Source organism: Oncorhynchus clarkii, chromosome 20 (assembly GCF_045791955.1).
Source record: "Oncorhynchus clarkii lewisi isolate Uvic-CL-2024 chromosome 20, UVic_Ocla_1.0, whole genome shotgun sequence".
Classification (NCBI taxonomy): domain Eukaryota; kingdom Metazoa; phylum Chordata; class Actinopteri; order Salmoniformes; family Salmonidae; genus Oncorhynchus; species Oncorhynchus clarkii.
This window is the reverse complement of record NC_092166.1, coordinates 74,793,754-74,813,128: the sequence shown is the minus strand read 5'-3', so window position 1 is coordinate 74,813,128 and position 19,375 is coordinate 74,793,754. Positions and strand designations below refer to the sequence as shown.

General features: G+C 44.6%; 1 protein-coding gene across 1 annotated transcript; it reads left to right on the top strand.

Moving 5' to 3' along the window:
• Window positions 1-10,342: 10,342 nt before the first annotated feature.
• LOC139375684 (MARVEL domain-containing protein 1-like) lies at window positions 10,343-11,645 on the top strand. Its single transcript, XM_071117491.1, has one exon. It carries the CDS (start codon window positions 10,586-10,588, stop codon window positions 11,072-11,074), a length of 489 nt encoding a protein of 162 aa, XP_070973592.1. The 5' UTR covers window positions 10,343-10,585; the 3' UTR covers window positions 11,075-11,645.
• The last annotated feature ends 7,730 nt before the right edge of the window (window positions 11,646-19,375 follow it).

Below are 19,375 nucleotides of genomic sequence, written 5' to 3'. Positions count from 1 at the left end.
GACTGACTTCTAAATCTCTCCTTTCCAGTTGAAATCAACTAATTTTCCTTTACTTTCTTTCTGTTGATGCTCCTTGACATTTATGGTTCAATGTTTGGTACGTGATGCTCATGTGTCATGCGAAAGAGTCACATGAGACAAACGAGTGTTTGGAACAACAGAGGCCATCAAATCTCCAGTTCCCCATCTTGTAGATTCAGTTTAAAATCTAATCAAATTGTATTAGTCACATGTGCCGAATACAACAGGGACCGTACAGTGAAATGCTTACTTATGAGCTCCTAACCAACAATGCAGTTTAAAAAAACAACAGCATAAGAATAAGAGATAAAAGTAACAAGTAATTAAAGAGCAGCAGTAAAATAACAATAGCGACACTATATACAGGGGGGTACCCATACATAGTCAATGTGCAGGGGCACCGGTTATTTGAGATAGTATGCACAATGTAGGTAGAGTTATTGAAGTGACTATGCATAGATGACAACAGAGTAGCAGTGGTGTAACGAGAGGGGGGGGGGGGTCACTGCAAATAGTCTGGGTAGCCATTTGGATTGAGGGTAGAAGCTGTTTAGAAGCCTCTGGAACCTAGACATGGCGCTCCGTTGCCGGTTACTGTGCTGTAGCAGAGAGAACAGTCTATGACGAGGGTGGCTGGACTTTTTGACGATTTTTAGGGCCTTCCTCTGACAACTTTTGGTATAGAGGTCCTGGATGGCAGGAAGCTTGGCCGCAGTGATGTTCTAGGCCATTCGCACTACCCTCTGTAGTGCCTTGCAGTCAGAGGCTGAGCAGTTGCCATAACAGGCAGTGATGCAACCAGTTCCATGCAACCATGCTCTCGATGGTGCAGCTGTAGAACCTTTTGAGGATCTGAGGACCCATGCCAAAACTTTTCATGTACATTTTATATAATACATATAACGTATGTGTGTGTATGTATATGTATGTGTGTATATACAGTGCCTTGCGAAAGTATTCGGCCCCCTTGAACTTTGCGACCTTTTGCCACATTTCAGGCTTCAAACATAAAGATATAAAACTGTATTTTTTTGTGAAGAATCAACAACAAGTGGGACACAATCATGAAGTGGAACGACATTTATTGGATATTTCAAACTTTTTTAACAAATCAAAAACTGAAAAATTGGGCGTGCAAAATGATTCAGCCCCCTTAAGTTAATACTTTGTAACGCCACCTTTTGCTGCGATTTCAGTACATGACATTATTTTCTGGAATTTTCCAAGCTGTTTAAAGGCACAGACAAATTAGTGTATGTAAACTTCTGACCTACTGGAATTGTGATACAGTGAAATAATAATATTGTTGGAAAATGACTTGTGTCATGCACAAAGTAGATGTCCTAACCGACTTGCCAAAACTATAGTTTGTTAACAAGAAAATTGTGAGTGGTTGAAAAATGAGTTTTAATGACTCCAACCTAACTGTATGTAAACTTCCGACTTCAACTGTGTGTATGTATATATGTGTATACATACACTTATATTTAACTTTGCAAGTCAGGTAAGAATAAATTCTTATTTACAATGACTGTCTACCCCGGCCAAACCCGGACGATGCTGGGCCAATTGTGCACCGCCCTATGGGACTCCCAATCACGGCCGGATGTGATAGAGCCTCTTGCGCTGAGAAGCAGTGCCTTAGACCGCTGCGCCACTTGGGAGGCCAGCTGGGCCTTCCGCCGTGAACAACTCCTGCAGCTGACACAGATTCACGGTCACCTGTTTACCCACGGTAAATAAATTCCATACATAATTGGCAGTTTTATTTAGACTCTTTTCAACCAGGTAAGTCATTGAGAAGTAAGAACACATTCTCTTTTACAATAACTACAGCTGTCAGATTGAATGACTCCTAACCTTGCTTACCCTAACCTCACCTCCTTAGTTCTAACCTTACCTTAACCTTCACCTGTCAATCCCTGTGCGGAACCTTTACCTTCGGATCTGCCGACTGAATATCCACATCTTAAATGATAACAAACTCCCCCAGTCAGAGATGTTCCCTGAGCCCGCCTTCCTACTCCTCCACTCTGGCAGACACCACTGTGTGGAGGGCCCCGCCACCGTGGAGGAGGGAGACGGAGATGCTGCCTCCGCATCCTTCCTCCCCAGGGGAGAGACACCAAGAGTGGTGAGAAGATCCCACCAGATGGGCCTACCTGTGGAGGATATGAAAGGTTAGGGTTAAGGGCTAGCACTCACTTGTTGCATTTGCATTGTTTTTCATGTGAGTTTGTTTCTAGGTGCAACTTGAGCTTACTCAGAGGAATGACTGTGCCAGTTACAGACTTAGGATGGTGTGACTGAAGCATGTCCTGGCCAAGGAGAAACTCTGGGCCCTTATTTGTTTACAGCCAGGTTATGGTTTAGGAAAACCTCCAGGCCCTTTATAAGGGAAACCCGGTGGGGTGCAAGGCAAGCTGCTGCCAGTCTACCTGTCCTTGATTGTTTAATCCTGCTTTGAGGAGCAGAGAGAGGAACCCGGTCCATCCGGTCCCAATGACTATTACACTGCATATGGTAAGAACCAGTCTACTGATACAGTAACTGGTAAGAACCAGTCATCTAATTAAGTCTGCTTGGTCACACATGAAGAACTGGCACAGTGGCAGGCAGTGTAATGGTATTATCAGAGTTATGTAAGGTACCGTAGTTACCTGGCTGTGTCACTAGGTCAACTGTAGCCTACTGGAGGAAAGTAGGGCTCTGCTCCAATATCCACACTAGAATTACATTTAAAAAGCATGCCCAATACATTGCTCCATTTGAAGTTGTATGTTAGTGTGGTTATTTGGAATGTAGCCATTCTCTCTCTCCACCATATGGAATTAGAAAGCATTTGATCTAATTCAGTTAATTCAGATTGTATGATAGGCCAATCTACTGTGTTTCTGTTGAGGTTCTAGAATAGACGGCACCCTGAGAAAGTCACTTTAGAATGTTATGCACCGAAGGTGACTCACATCAACACATCAATAATGTAAGTGAAATGCTGCACTAAGTAAAATATTGCATTAACCCTTGAATTGTCTCTTCTTGAAAAACAATTCACCTTAAAATTCTTATTACTAACAACTCAAATAAGAACTTCCCATATATAAATAACGAGTTCTACTAGGAGGTTGAGTCAGAAGGTCATACCAGCAATGCCATATTAGAATGGCAATTTGCATAGCATTTGTGACCGACCACCTCGATTTGAAAGTGTTTTTTTTTTACATAGGATAAGAGATTCAGAGCTAGAAACTAGTAGATCATACACTGCAGTTGAGGAACAATGGGAAAGTCATTCTGCTTTGAAAGTTGACAAACTTGTAACCACACTTTTGAGAAAATGGCCTTTGAATATTTTGGTAAACCTACTGGAGAGCTCCTCTTTTTCTACACCCATTCAGAATCGTTCACACCCTCTTAAGCCTTTTGCCCCACCCATCTCTTTAATGATTCACATGTGAGGCCATGTGCTAAATAGTGAATACGGTAGTTTTCTAACAAAAGATTTCCAGACTAGAGGCCGGTTCATACTACATGTCTGTATACAGTTGTTGCAGTGACATCATGAACATTCTATTGTCGTCCAACATCAAACATGTCGTTATGAAAAAGTAGAAACACACAAGAACAACAGGCTGCATGACATCATGCAGCCTGGGGTCCGAAATAGAATAACTGGTGTTTTTTACACCAATAAATTCATCTGTTTAAAAATGTATTTCGTATATGTCAATCTAGCAAACCAGGCAACTAAAATGAAATTTTACCCCTTTTTTGTGATATCCAATTGGTAGTTACTGTCTTGTCCCCATCGCTGTAACTCCAGTACGGACTCGGGAGAGGCGAAGGTCGAGAGCCATGAGTCCTCCGAAACATGACCCCCGCCAAGCCGCACTGCTTCTTGACACACTGCTCACTTAACCCAGAAGCCAGTCGCACCAATGTGTCAGAGGAAACACTGTACACCTGGCAACCATGTCAGCGTGTATGCGCCCGGCCCATCACAGGAGTCGTTAGAACGCAATGGGACAAAGACATCCCGGCCGGCCAAACCTTCCCCTAACCAGGATGACGCTGGGCCAATTGTGCGTCTCCAAATGGGTCTCCAGGTCGCAGACGGCTGCAACACAGCCCGGGATCTAACCCGAATCTGTAGTGACGCCATTAGCATTGCGTTGCAGTACCTTAGAGACCGGGCAACAACCTCTCCCTCAAAGTCAGCGAAACAAAGGAGCTGATCGTGAATTTCAGGAAACGGAGGGCTGAGCAGACCACCATTCACATCGACAGGGCTCTAGCTGAGCGGGCCGAGAGCTTCAAGTTCCTCTGTGTCAACATCACTAAGGATCCATCATGGACCAAACACACCAACAAAGTCGTGAAGAGGGCACAACAACGCCTCTTCTCTGCAGGAGTCTGAAAATAATTGTTATGGGCTCTCAGATCCTGAAAAAGTCCTACAGCTGCACCATTGAGAGCATCTTGACTGGCTGCATCACTGCTTCGTATGGAAACTGCTTGGCATCCAACGGCAAGGCGCTACAGAGGGTAGAGCGGATGGCCCAGGACCTCTATACCAGGCGGTGTCAGAGGAAGGCCCTAAAAATTGTCAGACTCCAGCCACCCAAGTCATAGACTGTTCTCTCTGCTACCACACGGCAAGCGGTACCGATGCTCCAAGTCTGGAACCAACAGGACTCTGAACAGCTTCTACCCCAAGCCATAAGACTACTAAATAGTTAGTTAAATACAGAAGTTAACCAACTAGCAACCCAGACTATCTGCATTTACCCTTTTTGTGCAAAAAAAATATTGGACAGAAGAGCGCAGTGACTTTCAACATGGCACCGTCATAGGATACCACCTTTCCAACAAGTAATTTCATCAAATTTCTGCACTGCTAGAGCTTCCCCGGTCAACTGTAAGTGTTGTTATTGTGAAGTGGAAACGTCAAGAAGCAACAACGACTCAGCCGTGAAGTGATAGGCCACACAAACTCACAAAAACGGACCGCCGAGTGCTGAAGCACATAGCACGTACAATTTAGTTGCAACATTCACTACCCAGTGAGTGTTGGAGCAGGGAAAAACATTCTCTGAAGTGATGAATCACACTTCCCCATCTGCCAGTCCGACGGACGTATCTGGGTTTGGCAGATGCAAAGAGAACGCTACCTGCCTGAATGCATAGTGTCAACTGTAAAGTTTGATGGAGAAGGAATAATGGTCTAGGGCTGTTTTTCATGGTTCGGGCTAGGCTCCCTTAGTTCCAGTGAAAGGAAATCTTACTGTGACAGCATACAATGACATTCTAGACGATTCTGTGCTTCCAACTTTGTGGCAACAGTTTGGGGAAAGCCCTTTCCTGTTTCAGCATGACATTGCCCCTGTGCACAAAACAAGTTCCATACAAAAATGGTTTGTCAAGACGTGTGGAAGAACTTGACTGGCCTGCATAGAGCCCTGACCTCAACCCCATCGAAAAGCTTTGGGATGAATTGGAATGCCGAAGAGCCAGGCCTAATCGCCCAACATCATTGCCCGACCTCACTAATGCTTGTGGCTGAATGGAAGCAAGTCCCGCAACAATGCTCCACCATCTAGTGGAAAGCCTTCTCAGAAGAGTGGAGGCTGTAGTAGCAGCAAAGGGGGAACCAACTCCATATTAATGCCCATCATTTTGGAATGAGATGTTCGACCAGCAGGTGACCACTTACTTTTGGTCATGTAGTGTATAACCCTCAATGACCTTGTACCCCTTGTAAATAACCACTTTATCGTTACTCATTGTGTATCTATTATTACATGTTTTACTTTATTATTTCTCTATTTTCTTTCTCTCTGCATTGTGGGTAATCATTTCAATGTTAACCCACACCTGTTGTTTACGAAGCATGTGACAAATACATTTGATTTGATAGGCAACCTTTCTTAAGGCTAGGCGTCCCGCTAGCGGGACAACTTCCGGTGAAGCTGGAGGGCGCGCAGTTCAAATAAATAATCATAAAAATAATGGATATACAACATTTAGGAACATACAACATAAGTCTTATATCGGTTAAAAGCTTACATTCGTGTTAATCTAACTGCACTGTAAGATTTACAATAGCTATTACAGCGAAAGCATGCATGTGGGGAGCCGTCCTCAAACAACCACATCTCAATATTTTTCCATCGGTTTCAGAAATGGCGATTAAATATACACTTTCTCTAATTTGTCATCCAAAGGGTCCCAGATATAACATGTAGTGTCGTTTTGTTAGATAGAATCCTTCTTTATATCCCAAACAGTCAGTTTAGTTGGCACCATCGATTTGAGTAATCCACTCGTTCAACATGCAGAGAAAGGAATCCAACAATCTACCCCTAAACTTTGTTTCAACAAGTCAAAATAAGTTTCCATTTACTCCTCAGATACCCTAAAATGTAATTAAACTATCATTTTATAAGGAAGGAAGTATGTTCAATAGGAAAACGATATTAGCAGGTGCGTGTCCTCTTCCTTGCGCGCATGCACGAATTTCAAAGTCTATCCCTGTGGTAAAACATATCATTCTTCCTCGTTTTGGAAGAAACAAGCCTGAAACCTTGAACATAGACTACTGACACCCAGTGGAAGCCATAGGAATTGCATCCTGAGAGCAAGATTTCAGAATGGGCTCTCAAATGGTTGGTTTTTCTTTGGATTTTCTCCTACCATATCTATTGTGTTATAGTCTACTACATCATTTTAACATTTCTACAACCTTCAAAGTGTCTTCTTTCAAATGGTACCAATTATATGCATATCCTGGCTTCAGGGCCTGAGCAACAGGCAGTTTACTTTGGGCATGTCAGTCAGGTGGAAAGTGAGAAAAAAGGACAATAGCCCTAACAAGTGTTAAGTCTGAATATTGATGAATTGACCCCATATGTCATGAAATGTGGTTTATTATATATTATAATATAGTGTGTTGTCAACGATTCAAACATGGGGCGGCAGGTAGCCTAGTGGTTAGAGCGTTGGACTAGTAACTGAAAGGTTGCAAGCTCAATCCCTGAGCTGACAAGGTAAAAATCTGTTGTTCTGCCCTTGAACAAGGCAGTTAACCCATTGTTCCTAGGCTGTCACTGAAAATAAGAATTTGTTCTTATCTGACTTGCCTAGTTAAATAAAGGTTAAAAAATGCACAGATAGGACTCTAGTAATTATGCTGTAATAGTTTGTGTCGGGGCTCGGGTCAGTCTGTTATATCTGGAGTATTTTTCCTGTCTTATCTGGTGTCCTGTGTGAATTTAAGTATGCTCCTTCTAATTATCTTCTCTCTCTCTCTCTCTCTCTCTCTCTCTCTCTCTAGAGAGAGAGAGAGAGAGAGAGAGAGAGAGAGAGAGAGAGAGAGAGAGAGAGAGAGAGAGAGAGAGAGAGAGAGAGAGAGAGAGAGAGAGAGAGAGAGAGAGAGAGAGAGAGAGAGAGAGAGAGAGAGAGAGAGAGAGAGAGAGAGAGAGAGAGAGAGAGAGAGAGAGAGAGAGAGAGAGAGAGAGAGAGAGAGAGAGAGAGAGATGTTCTGCTTGCGGCTACGGAACCCTGACCTGTTCACCAGATGTGCTACCTTGTCCCGGACCTGCTGTTTTCGACTCTCTCTCTCTACCACACCTGCTGTCTCTAACTCTGAATGATTGGCTATGATAAGCCAACTGACATTTTACTCCTGAGTTGCTGACCTGTTGAAACCCTCTACAACCACTGTGATTATTATTATTATTGACCCTGCTGGTCATCTATGAACATTTGAACATCTTGGCCATCCACCCGGCACAGCCAGAAGAGGACTGGCCACCCCTCATAGCCTGGTTTCTCTCTAGGTTTCTTCCTGGGTTCCTGCCTTTCTAGGCCTGGTTCCTCTGTAGGTTTCTTCCTAGGTTCCTGCCTTTCTAGGGAGTTTTTCCTAGTCATCGTGCTTCTACATCTGCATTGCCTGCTGTTTGGGGTTTTAGACTGGGTTTCTGCATAGCACTTTGTGACACCAGCTGATGTGAAAAGGGCTTCATTTGATTGATTAATTGATTGACTGCATATTTCAACCATGTGTGCATCAAAGCATCTGGTCATATGTGCACAGGTTGAATTGGCACGCAGATATGTGACAATCAAAGACAATTATGCAGTTTTGCAAATATGTGCAAGAAAGTCTGAAAAAGTAAACGTGTTTGTTTATTTTTCTTTTGTTAGTCTGCATCAAAACATACATATTTGGACTCCTTTTGTGTAAAGGTACGAGGCCAGAAACTACTGTGTATTTCAGCTGCAAACAAAGGGTTTTGGAAATGAGTCTTCTACCCAGCCAATATAGGTCAAGGATAGTCTTGTGCTTAAAAGCCGAATACACAACTCTGGAATAACAAATACTATAGGAAACACGTACGATAGTGACACGTTCTTATGCTTTTTCCAATATCATTTTCTCTATGTTATTTTGTTCTGTCCTGCACTGCGGTATATCCGGTCAGTTATGGATAATAAAGGACCTTTGATTTATCAATGGCTCTGTGCACTCGGTGTTGTCAATTGGCCGCACTCTGTAGTTTTGTCATCTCTGGTCTACACCACTGTGCCTATCTACCAATGAGAACGGACATGGAAATTAACCCCACCTTATAGGGCCGGATGGAATGTTTTCTTGAGCAATCAGAGTTTGTGGGCGGAGCATGGTGTGAAGATCCGCCCCTCGGCCACGTAGTTAATCTATTGACGTCAATGCTCCTGGCACGAAGCTGTGTGTGATGGGCTTGACGATTATGTGTGAGACAAAAATCACTCCCCTACAGTGTGTGTGTGTGTGCCTTTGCCTGCTTGGGTACGGAATGTCCCTGTAGTGTATGGCATCTCCCTGTGCACACTAACATCACACTTTCACAGTGGGTTACAAGATTGCAAGAGTTGAATGCACTCATGACATAAAACTGTATAATTGTGCATCATCAAGAAGGGACATGGCATCATGCTGACATTTAGAAACCCACGTGAACTCGTCATCTTTAGGTTGCCATTATGTGTTCTGCCCTGACGTCAACGCACTCAGTAACTGATGGAAGACTATTGATTACTGCACGACCTTTGGCTTCCATGACCTCCAGCCATTGACCTGACCTAATCATATCTACAATGATCAGACTGACATGTTGCATCATATCTTAGAAGGCTATAGTGTAATGTGTATTACCTATGCCCTGTGTGTCTGTGGGTGTGATGTGTGTATGGCCTAGTTAAATATTTTGTTTTCAATTTTTAATGGCATATAAAATATTGTGCACAATTAGGCTGTGTGTTGTGTGTATGTTCAGTGTAAGTCTGTGTATGTGCGTGCGTGCGTTCATGTGTGAGTATGTATAGTATGTCAAATCAAATATTTGTGTGTGTAGGCCACCAAGGGGCATCAGAGTGCTTCAGAAAGATTAGTAACCTCTTGGAAGTAACCTACTGCTGGAGATTATTTGAGAACCAGGGGAGGAGCCTTTCACAAGCTAAGTGTCTCCTCATAAAACAGGAAAACAGACTCACTAAACATTTCTGACACTCAGCCAACTCTCAAGGTTCCTTCAAGATAAACAGTTATTATTGTCTGCTCTATTCTTATGCATCACATTCCAAGGTTTTGGCTACACTCTGAAAACAGCATGTGTGTGTTTTTGACAACTTGGCATGAAAAGAGTGCATGGTTTAGTCAAACTGTCAACTTTTTAAATCTATTTTAATACGGCCAGCTAACGAAACACATTGTTGTATTGACGTTGTCAACTGTTTCAGGAGTGTTAACAGATTTAATGCGCTTAAAGAACAGAGATTGATGAGGAACAAAGAGATTAACATGAATCAAACAAACTCTCAGTCTCTCTCAATTCAGTCAATTTCAATTCAAGGCGCTTTATTGGCATGGGAAACATATGTTAACATTGCCAAACAATCTCTTTTGCGCGAACACACACACACACACAATATGACCGGCAGAGAGTGAGAGAGAGAACAAACACCATTGTAAATACAACCCATATTTATGTTTATTTATTTTGCCTTTTGTACTTCAACTATTTGCATATTGTTACAACGCTGTACATAGTCGTAATATAATATTTTAAATTATTATATTATTTTGTGAGTGTAATGTTTACTGTTAATTTGATTGTTTTTCACTTTTGGTTATTATCTATTTCACTTGTTTTGGCAATGTAAACATATGTTTCCCATGGCAATAATGTCCTTTGAATTTAATTGAGAGGAGGAGCGGTCTTTGAATTTGAATCCGTCCCCCTTTCGGTTTCCTACCCCAACCCCCGAGAGAGATAGAGAGGGGGGAGTGGAAAGGAAACGGAAAAGACGAAACACACACACAATCCTCCTAATTTCAAAACCCCGGACTGTGCAGAAGAAAAGACAACTCGCTGAAGAAAATTACACTTCTAACCACCTATTTTATTTGTCAATCTAACCTCCCTTTTACTTTTCCGTTTTTTCTGTCCTTATTATCAGCCGGTGGTAGATTGAACTCTCCTGCTCTACTCAGTAAAAGGTCCCAGTGTTCGCTGGAGCAGAGATGCCCCCCCAGCCGGAGGTGAGCACACATTTCCGGGACTTCCTCAAGAGTTTTCTCGGCATCATCCGAATTCTCCAAATCCTATTCGGAGCTGGACTATGGGTCACAATCGCCGCCAACAAATACGAAGGCTCCATCCACTTTGTCCTGTTTGTGGCAGTCCTCTTCTGGCTCCTCACCCTCGCCGCCTTCTTCATCACTCTCCTGGACAAGAAGGACCTCGTCCCCATTTTAGGAGGGGACCGGTGGTTGCTTAGCAACCTTCTTCACGACATCGCGGCCGCGGTGCTTTATCTACCAGTGATCGGCGTCATGATCTACAAAACGGAGCGCTACGCATACTGCAACCTGGAGCAATACAAACACAACTGCCTGTATAAAGTCTACCTGGCTGCCACTGTGTTCGCATGTCTGGGCGCTGTGGTGTATCTTGTCTCCGCGGTGTATACGGGCTGTAGGAAGTGCCGGGGTGAGCAGACGGTGGTTTGAGAGAGAAGGGAGGACAGAGTGAGGGATAGGGCAGAGGACTGGTGGAGGGAGTCAAGAGCTTTCCCTGGATAGGGGAGAGGACACGGGTGGAGAGGGGGTATTTTATGTCCTCAAACTGTCTTCTTGGCTCAAACTCCTACAGGTTTGTCCATATTCTGTTCCATAATTTAATGTCAGTATCATTTCAGTAGCTTACCAAAGTATATATTTTATATTTTTATCTGTGTGTTTTTTTGTTGGACTATAATACTTTTTTGGTAGGCCTACTCCAGTGTTTTTGTTTTGACTGACAACAACATTCCAAAGCTCTGAGATGTCCAGTCCAGGCATGGGCGTGTTATCTGTGCCTTTAAAAACATACCTTATGCTTTTCAGCCTACAACAAGCTGTAATAGCAAGGACATGAGATTATATGCCTTTGATATGAAAATAACTACACCATATTTGTTGCTAATGTTTTTAAGTGTTCTTTTAGCAAGAATGAATCCTTGTCTATATCAAAAACAAGTCTGTTCCTAATTAAAGTGTTCTTCGTGTTAAGACCAAATGTTGATGCATTAAAACCAATGTCAGGGTTCTTTTCTTTGGTAATAACACTGTCATTAATGCCGGAGCTGAGTACCAGCATCTCAAACGTTCTGCTGCTTGAGCTTCTGTTCCTATTATAGAATATTAGCTCAAAAGCATTATGGAGCTCCTGAACCTACATATAAAGTGTACTGGCACACATAATGAGTACCGGAACCTATTTCAGTCCAAGTCATGTAGTGCCTACAGTAGTCCTGTTTGTTTCCAATAATAACAATCTCCAGAGTTTTTTCTAATCTGAAAAGTATGCCTCTGCAAACTGTCTGGCCCTACTTGTATGTGTCTATGTGAGTGTGTGTGTGCGTGTGTGTCTATGTGAGTGTGTGTGTGTGTGTGTCTATGTGTGTGTGTCTGTCTATGTGAGTGTGTCTGTCTATGTGAGTGTGTCTGTCTATGTGAGTGTGTGTATTGAAGTGCAGATGATGGTGTTGGTTTCCCAAACGAGAGCCAGATTGGTGTGGGGAGCAGATTGGGGTGGGGAGCCCTCAGCTACTTCCTGTCTGAGACAAACTGGCTTAACCAATCAGCAGGGGTGGCTGGGATGCCACACAGCCACATAAAAGACAGAAGAGTGTGTGCCTTTACTCTGTAATCACTTCCTCTGTGACTGGAATTGTGTATGTGTGTGGGTATGTATTTATGTGCTTATTGTTATATCTGTGAGTGTGTGTGTGTGTGAGACAGAGAGAGATATAAAGATCATAGTGATTGGGAAAGTGGCAGTTCTTACAGGAATTAACGGTGGGGGTTTAGGGTGTGTATGTGGAGGGGGAGGGAAGATAAGGGTTGATGATTAGTGATTTAGAAGTGGTCTGCAGGGAGACGAGGTGAGTAGTGGTCTATTCCTGGGAAACACACATATCCTGCTAACTTCCTCCTCAGAGAGCAAAAAGAAACAAAGCACGACAATAAAGCAGAAATACATCCAACCACAAGGTGTATGACACAGCCTAAACCTAGTGGACCCATGTTGTGTGCTGAGCCAGGGAGACATTAAGCGATATTAACATTTTGGAACAGGACCCATGTTCTGTGCTGAGCCAGAGAGACATGAAGCAAGGGAGGAAGGAAGCATTGTGAAAATGTTGGTTGCTGAGCCCTGAGTAGACTGGAGGACACACAACACAAGATGGAATGGTAAGGCTAATGTTGAACAGATGCTTTGCAGGGATATAAAGTAAATCTGTGTGTGTGTTTGTGTGTGTGTGTGTGAGAGAGAGAGAGTCATAAGTGATGGGTCTGCAACACAGGCCAAGCAAACAGCTCAGATAGAAAGTAGACCCTTCCCTCCTCAATAAGATCTGCTAACTCCACCCCTCCTACGCTCACAACTTCAATCAGTAACAAATACTTTTCATTTGATCCTCTTTCCAAAAGTACAGTTATGTGAATCTGATTTGTTTTTGGGGAAGCTGACAGCTTTGCTTGTGTTGCATAAAGGAGTTGTCGTTTTCTCAAATTTTCTCTCTAGTCAGAACCAGATATTTTGACTCAGCCATGTATGGACTGACTGTAAGAGCAAGACACTGTACCTAAGAGCGTCTGCCAAGGAACTATGTGTAATGTGTGTCTGAGCTGCTGCCTAGTGTTTAAGAACATGGGTGAGAGAGAGAGAAAGAAAGAGAGCCATTGGACAGATGTGGAATAGAGTGAGATTGTGTTTTACCATCTTAACGAAGAAATAAAGTGAGAAGGGGGAGGTAGGACAGAGACGGAGGGAGAAGAAGAAAGACGGGGACGAGAGAGAGAGAGAGAGTGTGAGGAAAATATAAAGAGAGAGAGAATGAGCGAGTGAGAGCATTGGGATAGAGAGAAACCCTGGGAGAAGGGCACTTCAACACATATAAAGCCAGACAGATTAGTTAAGAGTGCCAGCCCAGTGATATTTACTCTGGCTACTCAACCAGAGAGACATTTCCTGTATGGACTCAAACTGGACTAGAGTAGACTGGGCGAGACCAGTTAACACTTCAATGGTCTCTCTCTATCTCTCTCAATTAAAATAAATTCAAAGGGGTTAGGAACATATGTTTACATTCCCAGAGAAAGTAACATAGATACTAAACAAAAGTGAAATAAATAATAAAAATGAACAGTAAACATTACACTCACAAAAGTCCCAAAGGAATAGAGACATTTCAAATGTCATATTATGGCTGAACAGTGCCTTCCATAAGTATTCAGACCCCTTGACTTTTTCCACATTTTGTTCGGTTACAGCCATATTCTACAATGGATAACAACAAAAAAAGCTACACACAATACCCCATCATGATATCTTTGCAAATTTATTAAGAATAAAAAACTGAAATACCTTTTTTTACATAAGTATTCAGCCCCTTTGCTATGAGACTCGAAATGGAGCTCAGGTGCATTCTGTTTCCTTTGATCATCCTTGAGATGTTTCTACGACTTGATTGGATTCCACCTGTGGTAAATTCAATTGATTGGACAAGATTTGGAAAGGCACACACCTGTGTATATAAGGTCCCACAGTTGAGTGCATGTCAGAGCAATAACCAATGCATGAGGTTGAAGGAAATGTCCGTAGAGCTACGAGACAGGATTGTGTCAAGGCACAGATCTGTGGAAGGATACCAATTGTTTTTTACATAATTTAAGGTCCCCAAGAACACAGTTGCCTCCATCATTCTTGGAAGAAGTTTGGAACCACCTAAAACTCTTCCTAGTGCTGGCCACCTGGCCAAACTGAGCAATTGGGGGAGAAGGACCTTGGTCAGGGAGGTGACCAAGAACCTGATGGTCACTCTGACAGAGCTCTACAGTTCCTCTGTGGAGATGGGAGAACCTTCCAGAAGGACAACCATCTCTGCAGCACTCCACCAATCAGGACTTTATGGTAGAGTGACCAGACGGAAGCTGCATCCTTGTCTCCCCCCCACGGCCCTGTGGAAAGAAATACGTTTTTTGCCAATTTTAACCCTGCACTTGTTGTTGGTGTACATGGATTTTATATTGTCGTATGTTTATCCCCAACACCGCTTTCCATCAGTTTATTTAGCAGACCCTCATGCCAAATTGAATCAAAAGCTTTTTTAAATGTAAAAAAATGTATCCTTTATTTAACTAGGCAAGTCAGTTAAGAAAAAAATCTTATTTACAATGACGGCCTACACCGGCCAAACCCTACACCGGCCAAACCCTACCCCGGCCAAACCCTACACCGGTCAAACCCTACCCCGGCCAAACCCTACGCCGGCCAAACCCTACCCCGGCCAAACCCTACCCCGGCCAAACCCTACACCGGCCAAACCCTACCCCGGCCAAACCCTACACCGGCCAAACCCTACACCGGCCAAACCCTACACCGGCCAGACACTACCCCGGCCAAACCCTACCCCGGCCAGACCCTACCCCGGCCAGACACTACCCCGGCCAAACCCTACCCCGGCCAAACCCTACCCCGGCCAAACCCTACCCCGGCCAAACCCTACACCGGCCAAACCCTACACCGGCCAAACCCTACCAAACCCTACCCCGGCCAAACCTTACCCCGGCCAAACCCGGACGATGCTGGGCCAAGTGCGCTGCCCTATGGGACTCCCAATCACGGCCAGTTGTGATACAGCCTGGATTCAAACCAGGGTTTCTGTAGTAACGGCTCAAGCACTGAGATGCAGTGCCTTAGCCCGCTGTACCAATCAGGATCTCAACAAAGCGGCAGGTAGCCTAGTGGTTAGAGTGTTGAGCCAGTAACTGAAAGGTTGCAAGATCGAATCCCTGAGCTGACACGGTAAAAATCTGTCGTTCTTCCCCTGAACAAGGCAGTTAACCCACTGTTCCTAGGCTGTCATTGTAAATGAGAATTTGTTCTTAACTGACTTGCCTAGTTAAAGCAAAAATCAACAAAGCATGAGAAGATGTTTGCCTTTGTTTGTTTGTCAATTAGGGTGTGCAGGGTGAATATGTGGTATGTTGTACAGTAAATATAGCCAATTGGACATTTGATCAGGTGTAGAAGGGGAATAAACTGATCTGTGGGAGTGTGGCTGGGGTTTGTTTGGGGAGGGGTTGACTGGTTGGGGTGGGGATGTGTCTCTCTCTCCATGTTCCCTTTACCTGTCTTTTTTCTATCTGTCTCTCCCTGTCTGTCTCTCTCAAACCCCTAAAAACTAGTGCAGAGTGAAACAAGTCCTAAAGAATAGGGAGAGACAGTGAAGCACTATCTTACAAAATTTAATACTGTTGCTATGGACTGACATCAACTAGCTGAATGACTGATAGGGATGTGTTGTCGGCCATTTTCTGCCAAGAAATCTAAAACGGACTTCATCATTCCAAATGGCCCACAATGACTCGACTGTGATTCACAGCTATAATTACATCACTGGCAGGCTTTCTGATTCAGAGTGGTTGGGTTAAATGCGGAAGACACATTACGGTTGAATGCAGTCAGTTTTGCAACTGACTAGGTGCCCCCTTTCCCTTTCTGTATCTTCAAGAACATGAACAAGTGCCGTCTGTCTCTCTATTTGGGAATTTCTGTGCCCATATTAACAAATCATACCCAGAGTAGAGTAGGCCCTCATCCTAGATCAGCTGTACCTGGGTCTGTGCAGAAGAAAAAACTCTCTGACAAATTTGACACTTCTAACCACCTATTAAGCAATCTACCCTACTTTTTTCTATCTTTTATTTGAGTCGGTGTTAGATTGAAAGCCCCTGCTCTACTCAGTAAAAGGACCCAGTGTTCTCCGGAGCAGAAATCCCCCCCCCCCCAACATTTCCCGGGACTTCCTCAAGACTTTTCTCAACTTCATCCAAATCCTATTCGGAGCTGGACATTGGGTTACAATTGCCGCCAACAAATACGAAGGCTCCATCCACTTGGTCTTGTTTGTGGCAGTCCTCTTTCTGGCTCCTCACTCTCGCCGCCTTCTTCATCACTCTCCTGGATAAGCAGGACCTTGTCCTCATCTTGGAAGGGCAACCTAATTCATAACATGGCAGCCGCGGTGCTGTATCTACCAGTGATTGGCGACATGATCTAGAAGACCAAGCTGTACGCACACTGCAACCTAGAGCAATGTATAAAGTCTACCTGGCTGCCAACGCGCTCGCATTGTGGTGTATCTTGTCTCGGCGGTATATGTGGGCTGTAGGAAGTGCCGGGGCGAGCAGACGGTGGTTTGAGAGAGAGAGGGGAGGACAGAGGGGGACAGAGGAGTAAGGGATGGGGGACTAGGGGAGGGAGGCAGGAGGTCTCACATGGGAGAGGAGGGGGGTGATATTTTCTGTACCCCAAAGATAAGGGAGTGTCCTTTTGTCTTCTTGGCTCCAATTCCTATAGGTTTGTCCATATTTTGTTTTGTAATTTAATGTCAGTATTAATTTATTAACTTATCAATATTTTATATTTGAGTGTGTTTTTTAAAATATGGCAGCAAGCTATCAACCAAAAACCTTTACAAAAAAACATTTTTTGGGGGTGGGGGTGGGGGGGGGGGGGGGGGGGGGGGGGGGGGGGGGCCTAGTCCAGTGTTTTGGTAGGCCTAGTCCAGTGTTTTGGTAGGCCTAGTCCAGTGTTTTTGTTTTGACTGACAACAACATTCCAATGCTCTGAGCAGTCGTCAGGGCATGGGCGTATTATCTGTGCCTTTACAAACACACCACTTGTGTTTTGCAGCCTACAACAAGCTGTAATGGCAAGGACATGAGATTACATACCTTTGATATGAAAATAACTACACCAAATTTGTTGGCAAGAAAGAATCCATGTCTATATCAAAAACAGAACCAAGTCTGTTCCTAATTATTCCTGAAATGTCCTCTATGTTAAGGCCAAATGTATTAAAACCAATGTCACTGAACACCAGAGACAGGGTTCTCTTCTTTGGTAATAACACCCTCATTAATTAACATTCTACATTTGACATTTTTTGTCCTTTAGTAGACGCGACTTACAGTTAATGCATTCATCTTAAGATAGCTAGGTAGAACAACCACATATCACAGACAAGAGACCTGAGGTGGCAGAACAGAGTGCTCGGGTTGGGGTGTGGAGTTTGATCATAGCCTGAAGGTAGGGAGGGCAGTTCCTCTTGCTGATCCGTCAGAAAGCACCATGGTCTTGTAGTGGATGCAAGCTTTGACTGAAAGCCAGTGGTTGTACAGAGGAGTGGGTGACATGAAAGAACTTGGGAAGGTTCAAAACCAGGCTGGCTGCAGCATTCTGGATAAGTTGCAGGGGTTTGAAGGCACAAGAGGAAAACCTAGCCAACAACGAGTTGTGGTAGTTCAGACGGGAGAGGACAAGTGCCTGGATTAGGAATTGTGCCTCTTCCTGTGTGAGGTAGGGTCGTACTCTACTGATGTTGTAGAGCATGAACCTGCAGGAGCGAGTCACTGCTTTGATTTTTGCAGAGAACGACAGGGTGTTGTCTAGGATCACGTGAAGGTTATTTACGCTTTGGGAGGGCGACACTGTGGAGATGTCAACAACTGGTGGAGAGGTTTTTGAGCAGGCAGGCAGGCCTCCCTGGGAGAAAGCTCAGCTCTGTCTTGTCGAGGTTGAGCTTGAGGTGGTGGGCCGACATCGAAGTTGAGATATCTGCCAGGCACGCAGAGATGCGTGTCGCCACCTGGGTGTCAGAAGGAGGGAAGGAGAAAAGTAGTTGATTGTCATCCTCAAAGAAATGATAGGAGAGACAATGTGAGGATATGACTTGGTGTATAGAAGAGAAGAGAAGAGGAGAGAGACTAGAACCAGGGGACACCAGTAGTGAGAGTACGTAGTGCAGACACAGATCCTCTCCACGTCACGTGGTAGGAGCGGCCTGCCAGGTAGGATGCAGTCCAAGAGTGTGCAGAGCCTGAGATGCCCAGCCCTGAGAGGGTGGTGTGGAGGATCTGATAGAGCCTGAGACACCCAGCCCTGAGAGGGTGGTGTGGAGGATCTGATAGAGCCTGAGACACCCAGCCCTGAGAGGGTGGAGAGGAGGACCTGATGGTTCACGTGTCGAAGGCAGTGGATAGATCTAGGAGGATGAGAACAGAGGAGAGAGAGTCAGCTCTGGCAGTGCGGAGAGCCTCCGTGACACAGAGGAGAGAGAATCAGCTCTGGCAGTGCAGAGGAGAGAGAGAGTCAGCTTTGGCAGTGCAGAGAGCCTCTGTGACACAGAGGAGAGAGAATCAGCTCTGGCAGTGAGGAGAGTCTCTGTGACACAGAGGAGAGAGAGTCAGCTCTGGCAGTGAGGAGAGCCTCCGTGAAACAGAGGAGAGAGAGTCAGCTCTGGCAGTGCGGAGAGCCTCCGTGACACAGAGGAGAGAGAGTCAGCTCTGGCAGTGCGGAGAGCCTCCGTGACACAGAGGAGAGAGAGTCAGCTCTGGCAGGGCGGAGAGCCTCCGTGACACAGAGGAGAGAGAGTCAGCTCTGGCAGTGCGGAGAGCCCCCATGACACAGAGGAGAGAGAGAGAGAGTCAGCTCTGGCAGTGAGGAGAGCCTCCGTGACACAGAGGAGAGGAGTCTCAGTTGAGTGACCCGTCTTGAAGGCTAGGGTCAAGAAAATCATTCTGAGAGAGATAGCGAGAGAGTTGATCCTAGACAGCATGCTCAAGTGTTTTGAAAAGAAAAGAAAGAAGGGATACAGGTCAATCGTTTTTGACACCAGATGAGTCGAGTGTTTGTTTCTTTTGAGGAGGGGAGCAACTTGGGCAATTTTAAAGTCAGAGGGGACGTAGCCAGTAGTCAGG

What these genes read in the sequence shown, in the direction of transcription:
- LOC139375684 (XM_071117491.1), top strand. Translation starts at nt 10,586, where the DNA reads ATGCCCCCCCAGCCGGAGGTGAGCACACATTTCCGGGACTTCCTCAAG.